Source organism: Brassica oleracea, chromosome C7, assembly GCF_000695525.1.
Source record: "Brassica oleracea var. oleracea cultivar TO1000 chromosome C7, BOL, whole genome shotgun sequence".
Taxonomy (NCBI): domain Eukaryota; kingdom Viridiplantae; phylum Streptophyta; class Magnoliopsida; order Brassicales; family Brassicaceae; genus Brassica; species Brassica oleracea.
This window is the reverse complement of record NC_027754.1, coordinates 23,745,788-23,753,164: the sequence shown is the minus strand read 5'-3', so window position 1 is coordinate 23,753,164 and position 7,377 is coordinate 23,745,788. Positions and strand designations below refer to the sequence as shown.

At 41.3% G+C, this 7,377-nt stretch overlaps 2 protein-coding genes across 2 annotated transcripts; one reads left to right on the top strand and one right to left on the bottom strand.

Annotated features, from left to right (window-relative positions):
- The first annotated feature begins 3,541 nt into the window (after nt 1-3,541).
- LOC106306484 (transcription factor MYB44) lies at nt 3,542-4,743 on the top strand. The gene has a single exon (XM_013743118.1). It carries the CDS (start codon nt 3,625-3,627, stop codon nt 4,525-4,527), a length of 903 nt encoding a protein of 300 aa, XP_013598572.1. The 5' UTR covers nt 3,542-3,624; the 3' UTR covers nt 4,528-4,743.
- On the bottom strand, nt 4,649-6,928 carry LOC106306483 (cytochrome P450 81D1-like). Its single transcript, XM_013743117.1, has 2 exons — nt 5,972-6,928; nt 4,649-5,427 (listed from the first exon to the last, which is right to left on the bottom strand). Exons 1-2 carry the CDS (start codon nt 6,890-6,892, stop codon nt 4,810-4,812), a joined length of 1,539 nt encoding a protein of 512 aa, XP_013598571.1. The 5' UTR covers nt 6,893-6,928; the 3' UTR covers nt 4,649-4,809.
- Between the last annotated feature and the right edge of the window lie 449 nt (nt 6,929-7,377).

The following is a 7,377-nucleotide window of genomic DNA, read 5'->3' as shown; positions in this document are numbered from 1 at the left end:
GTCCTTGGCGAAATAGATAGCAAAAGTGGAGCATAAGAATGTCGGTTCATTCATCCTAGAAAGTCCGAATTTGAGGACAAATCCTTGTAAAAGAAGTGGGGATGATGCAACCAAATCAGCAGGTATGTCTCAACGAGGAGCTTAAGGTACGAACCAGCTAAGCAACTGATCATAGCTTGGCTTAATGAGCATTTTATGGGCCTTATCGGTTTGATCTATGAAGTTCTAGACCGAGAGAAGCTAATGGGCTTGATGCAGAACGGGGAGGCCTTATGCTCAATAAGAAATCAGTGTTTGGATTTGTCCAAGAAAGGCCCACCAAGAAAATACAAGCCATGGTCGTATAATATATCAATCGGACGGCAATTCCGAGATCTTCAACCATGCGAAAGGACGCAATCAGCCGAAGAGTTCTGTGACCAAAACTGTCAATATTCGTTCAACAATCTTGGTCTTTGGTCAAGTCAATATTCATAGTCAAGTCTTCATGGTTTTAAGAGCTTTATAGTTTCTAGGATTGACTAGAATATTTATTTCTTCCACAGCCTATTATATAAAGGTTTACTATTGCATTGTTTTAATCATACAACTTTTTAATAAAAACCTTTCCTTTTAACTTGTTGAATCATTTGTTCTTCATCGAACATCTTATCTTCTGAGTCGTCGGAGTGTGTCATATCTTCGGGCTTAGAAGTCGGTAGTATCAAGAGACTTTCGGCACCTCCTGTATCACCGTTCGATCCACATCCCTTGATCGTTTGTGCTTTTTAGCTCATTCGTTGCAAGGCTTATCCAATCCACCAACCTTAGAGTGATCCTTAATTTAGGGTGTATCAACGTGTCCTAAGATCGTAGCCACCTCACTTCACCGGCATGCAAATCACCGTCGCCGCACTAATCGGACATCCACAAGAATGTGACATCATCTTTTGCCGCAGTCAGAGAAATAGCGCGACCAAACTCCATCATAAAAGCCAACCAAAACCGTTGAAGACTATAAATCTTGAACCATGGATCTACGCATCCGAGAGTTCATCAACCATCTGTGATCGTTCCAAAAAAACAACATGGATTCTCAGATCGAGAGTCGATTGGGTAAGGGGAGATCATAAGCGTAGATCGGAAACTGATTCCAGAACAACCCGGAGAGAAAGCCGGCGAAAGAACTGTGCTATCAGAGCCACCACTTCCCAGGAGCGAAAGCCGACGAAACCGGTGTTGTCAGAGCAACCATTTCCCGGAGACGAAAGCTGGCGACAAAGGTGTAGAAGGAATCACTGTTTCCTAGAATCAAACTCGATAACCGGAGATGGAGTTGAAAGATCTCCAGTTGAGGTTTCATCTCATCCCTTCCTCTGTGTCGGATTTAGGAGAGGGAACAGAGCAGAAGGAGAAGGAAACTATTTTAAGTTTCTTTGTTTTTAGCATTAGATATAAAAAAACATAAAACTAATTATGTAATAAAACAATTTACCGTTATATAATAATAAACCGTTGGAGGAAGGTTAGGGAGAAGGTGCGATGGCGATGAGGAGCCTGCAGTTGATAAAGAATATCTGACGTTTTATTCGTATTGTACAGATCAAGTGCATCTCTTAAAAACACGTTATCTGACCGCCGCTTTATGGATTACAGTTAAGAGATTTATTTAGATTGTTTTTAATCAATCAGCGGGTTTACACCTTGGATTTCTTCAAGCAAAATTTTATTCTTTTGAGTTTCTCTCTACTTCTGCTATGTTCCCTCTCCTAAATCCGACACAGAGAAAGAGATGAGATGAAACCTCAACCGGAGATCTTTCAACTCCATATCCGGTTATCGAGTCTGATTCTAGGAAACAATGATTTCTTCTACACCGTTGTTGCCAGCTTACGTCTCCGGGAAACAGTTGCTCTGATTGCATCAGTTTCGTCGGCTTTCGTTCATGGGAAGCGGTGTCTCTGACATCACTGTTCTTTCGCCGGCTTTCTCTCCGGGTTGTTCTGGAATCAGTTTCCGATCCATGCTTATGATCTCCCCTTGCCCAATCGACTCTCGATCTGAGAATCCATGTTGTTTTCTTGGAACGATCGCAGATGGTTGATGAACTCTCGGAAGCGTAGATCCATGGTTCGAGATTTATAGTCTTCAACGGTTTTGACTGGTTTTCATGGTGGAGTTTGGTCGCACTTTTTCTCTGTCTCCAGCAGAAGATGATGTCATATTCCAGTGGATGTCCGATTAGTGCGGCGACAGTGATTTGCATGCCGGTGAAGTAAGATGGCTCCGATCTTAGGACACATGTCCCTCGAGTTGGGGTTTGGTGAAGATGTGGTGGCCTTGTGGCGCGTGTTTCTCGCTGGTGAGGGAGTCAACACGTGTCTCGTCCATGCAACACGCGTGAATGAGGTGGTGCTTTCCGGGTTTTAGGTTGATGGACTTAAAGCCCAAAATGTTTTTTTTTAATTCACCATTTTGTTTTGGAGTTTATGGTTTTATCTTTATATCATGGACTTGGTCTTTAGGTCTCAACATTTTAATAAAGCAGATGAAAAAAAAAAATTGCTTCAAGCAAAAAAAAATTAAATCCAATTTTCGGGAAATAAAAGTAATGATGATTTTGCGTTCCAATTCGGCAGCCTATCTTGTCGCTTTCCCTCCCACATCATCTATCTTTTGATAGCCGCTCAATTTACATCACGTTTCTCAAACTTAACATTAATTTCTAACTATATTTACACATATCACATACTAGTTCACCGTGTCACAAATATCTAACCATTTAATGGGTTCTAGATTCTTTGTTTTGTTTCCGGGGTCAATCAATAAAAAAAAAAAAATCTGGTTCGAGATTTGGTTCATCTGGATGCATTAGATATATAAAGAAGTTATATATAGAACAATCAGACAGCTAACCGTTCGCTTTGTTCAGTTAAACCAAACAAAAGACTAGTCTTGTCAAGAAGACAAATACATATGGATTAGGTATGCTTAATTCATTTTTTAAAGTCAATTTGTATCATTTTATACAAATCTCATGGACTGGTATACAGCCTGGCTTATGCTATTCTAGACTCAGACTAACATTTAGAAAAAAAACTTACGTTACCTAAACCAAACCGTTTTCGTCTTTATTTCAGATATTTTTTAAAAACATTTTCATCCTCATCTGAAAATTTAAATTAACGGAAAATAGTGCGAATATTATCTACCTTTGCTAGTTGGGTTTCGTGATTTTGTCTCTTTTAACTTCTAACTTTCGCCACGCAAGCCACATGCGCGTGCACACACAACATCCTTACATCGACCTCGATTGATCTCCACGCTTAACGCAACGAAACCTAAAGATCTGAAAGCTTTTCAAAAAAATCATTACGAAAACGACAAAAGGAAAACACATCGACGTAGTCATGTCACGACGCGTGTCCGTTAACAGCTGTATCCCAAACTTTGAAAAACCGCTTGCGTGGAAGAAGCGTTGCCCATAACTTCTCCACCGTCCGAACCGGTTCCCGGTTACTGACTCTTAAAACTTGTGTATAAATAAGTTCGTCCTCTCTATAACTTCTCGAAATCGTTTTGTTCATCATCTTTCTCACAACAAAACAGAGCTTCTCATCATCATTATCTATATTCTAGATTTCAATGGCGGATCGTATTAAAGGTCCATGGAGTCCTGAAGAGGACGAGCAGCTTCGTAAGCTCGTGGTTAAATACGGTCCGAGAAATTGGACGGTGATTAGCAAATCCATTCCCGGTAGATCGGGAAAATCGTGTCGGTTGCGGTGGTGCAACCAGCTTTCGCCACAGGTTGAGCACCGCCCGTTCTCGGCGGAGGAAGACGAGACGATCGCGCGCGCGCACGCGCAGTTTGGTAATAAATGGGCGACTATAGCTCGTCTTCTCAACGGTCGTACGGACAACGCGGTGAAGAATCACTGGAACTCGACGCTCAAGAGGAAATGCGGTGGTTTCTACGCTCCGGCGGAGGATCAACGACCGGTGAAGCGATCGGTGAGCGACGGTTATCCTCCTGTTGCTAATGGGCTTTATATGAGCCCAGGAAGCCCAACTGGATCTGACGTCAGTGATTCGAGCACACTCCCCGTTTTGCCCTCTGTTGAGGTTTTTAAACCTGTTCCACGTGCTGGTGGTGTTACGTTGCCGCTTCCCATCGAAACGTCATCGTTTTGTGATGACCCAGCGACTTCGCTGAGCTTGTCGCTTCCTGGTGCTGACGTCAGCGAGGAGTCAAACCGTAGTCACGAGTCAACTAGTAACAACACTTTGATGCGCCATAACACCAACACGATGTCGTTCAAGCAGTTCTCTGGCGGATTTAGAGGTGCAATTGAGGATATGGGCAGATCGTTTGCGGGGAACGGCGTTGAGTTTATGGCGGTTGTGCAGGAGATGATTAAGGCGGAGGTGAGGAGTTACATGGCGGAGATGCAGAGAAACCACAATGGTGGTGGATTCGTTGTCGGAGGATTCAGGGATAAAGGAATGATTCCGATGAGTCAAATTGGTGTTGGAAGAATCGAGTAGACGAATGTGAACTTAGGAACTGTTGTTACATGAAATCGTTATGGAAGAAGAAAAGAAAAGACTGTTTTTTTCTTTCAACATTTGGGATTAGGCATAATAATTTTGCGTTTTAAGAAATGTATAGAGGAAATCGAGTGAGCGATCTCGATTCATGATTAAATATTTAAGTTTCTCGACAATTCAAACAAAATAGAAGAAGAATTTTCTTATTAGCAATGTAAATGACCATCCAACGTTTGTCTAAGATTGGCAACGTTGTCTGGGCTCACGCATTAAGAGAAATTAGAATACAACGTTGTCTAGGATTGGTGAAGACTTGCACTTGGCAACTAAAGGCACAGCTTTGGGCATGGTAAGACCGGTTCCTTCCGACATGTCAACTGCCATCTCGTCATCCCTCTCCCAATCGAAACACTGGATCAATGATCCTAAAGCTGAGCTCAATACAATTTGTGCCAGCCCCATTCCAGGACACGCTCTTCTACCTATTCCGAATGGTAGAAACTTACCATGATGAGTCTTTAACTCTTCACTGTCGAACCTTTCCGGCTTAAAGGCCTCAGGGTCATCCCATACCTTGGGATCTCTCTGAATAGCCCACGCGTTGATGAATAGCCATGTACCACGTGGAATATCATACCCAGAAACTTTGCAGTCAACGGAAGATGCGTGTGGGACCAGCATTGGCCCAGCAGGATACAGTCGAAGAGTCTCTGAGATCACATTGTTGATATATGTGCAAGTGCTCGTATCAGACTCCTCCATCAAACGCCCTTTACTGGAGGCGACATTGTTTAACTCCTCCTTGGCTTTCGCTAGAACATCTGGGTACTTTAGAAGGTTAGCCATTGCCCATTCCAGTGTCACTGCCGTTGTGTCGGTCCCGGCAACTATCATCACCTGCATATAATTAAACAATTCAATCTTGATTTATTTTTTCGGATAACGAGTTGAAACTATGCATTAGTGTTCTGTGTCTCGTTCAGATGTTCAGATTCAGTTGACTTGATTCAGATTTTCGGTTTTTGGTACTATATTCATAAGTTCCATTTGTGTTTTATTAATTTTTGGTTCGGGTTGGATTATAACAATGTCCAAAATCACCCAATTTTTTTTTAAAAAAACTAAAAAATTGACCAAAATACTCAAAATAAAGTATTCAAATTTTTTAATCAAAACTAGTTAAACTACTTAAGAAGTATTCAAAATAACAAATAAAAATTACTCTAAAATATCTAAATTAATTAACATATTTAAACAATTTCAGATATTTTTCGAATCCTAGTTTGGATTTAGAACTTTTAGTTTCGTTCAGATATTTTTTTTAACCACCCGGATTGAATATTGGTTTTTTTCGGTTTGGGTCAAGGTAGGAATTTCGGTTTGGGGTGAAAACGTCCATGCCTAGTTGAAACCAAAGAAATATATCAAAAAATTTACTAACCATTACGAGTCCTTTGATGATCTCGTCAGTGTAGTACTCAGGTTGCGATTCTTGAAGAGTTAGCAAATGCGTGATCACTGTGTTCTTGAACTCTGTTTTTCCTCTGTTTCTTCTGTGCTCGTCGACCAGTTCCTGTAGAAACTTGTCCAATTTCGAGCCAAGTTTCTTCACTCTCTTAACGTATCCATTGAAATCAAACAGTTTCAAAATCGGAAGAAAGTCACCGGCATAAGTAAACCCAGCGAGCTCGAACGTTTCGCTGATCAGCTCCCGCACTTCCTTTGCTTCCGTGTTATCTTCGCCGTAGTATCTTTTTCCAGCGACCATTCTCATAAGGACGTTCAACGTAAACCCAGAAAGCAACGGTCGTAGCTCCACTCGGACAGAGTTGTCTCCTCCTCCTGACGTCGCCTTGTGGATCGTCCGAACGAGAGACCTCACTTCGTCTCTCCGGATCTCGGACGATTCTCTGAGACGAGCGGCTGAGAAGATCTCCACGGTGCAGATACGGCGGAGGTTTCGCCAGTGGTCTCCGTAGGGAGAGACGCTGACTATCGAGTTGTTGTAAGCAACGAATTTACCCAAAGTACTGATCGGCCTGTTTGCGAAAACAACATCATTTTCGTGAGATAAAAACTCCTCCGCTGCGGAAGCTGACGTGACGACCACGGCACGACAAGAGCCGAGCCTGAGCGAAAACACTGGACCGAGGTTCCGAGAGAGGTTATGTAGGCAACGGTGAACTGGATCTTTTAGCAGGTGGAGGTGTCCGATCACCGGCAAACCTATCGGACTTGGTGGAACATTCAGCTTTGATCGAAAAAGGTAAGCAGCCGCTGCAATGAATCCGACGATCAGAGCGAATGAAAGCAAATTAAACATCTTGTCGCTTTTTCTGATTTTGTTGCTTTGTCTGCACATCTACCTGGAGCTTTTATGGAGTCTAAAGTCAAAGATTTATAACGCGAGCAGCCGACGTGTTTTGCATAAGCCAGGCTGTGCACCACGTTTTTTTATTTTTAATATTAATTGTTTTTTTAAGCACAGGGATCGGTGATTTAAAAAAAAGAAAAAAAAACCGAGGTCTCAAATATTTATAACTAGGTGTTTTGTCCGCACATGCGGACACAATAATTTTACAAATAGATATGGATATATTGATGACAAAAAAAAAATATATATATATGGATATATTATCAATTCAAACATCGTGATATATAGTATTCAAATATATGGAAAAGAGGAAACTGAAACAATGAAGGTTTATCCTATTTTAATTTAATAATTTTATCGTAATTGAAATAATTTTAATAGGGTAAAATAAATTTGGAAACACTTATATATATATATATATACAAAATATAACATCTATTACTTCCCTATGTATATGTAAATATAAATGAGTA

Excerpts from the sequence above, each read along its gene's own strand:
- LOC106306484 (XM_013743118.1), top strand. The coding sequence starts at position 3,625 with ATGGCGGATCGTATTAAAGGTCCATGGAGTCCTGAAGAGGACGAGCAG.
- LOC106306483 (XM_013743117.1), bottom strand. The coding sequence starts at position 6,892 with ATGTGCAGACAAAGCAACAAAATCAGAAAAAGCGACAAGATGTTTAAT. Across the intron at positions 5,428-5,971 it reads TCATCAAAGGACTCGTAATG|GTGATGATAGTTGCCGGGAC; the intron begins GTTAGTAAATTT and ends AATTATATGCAG.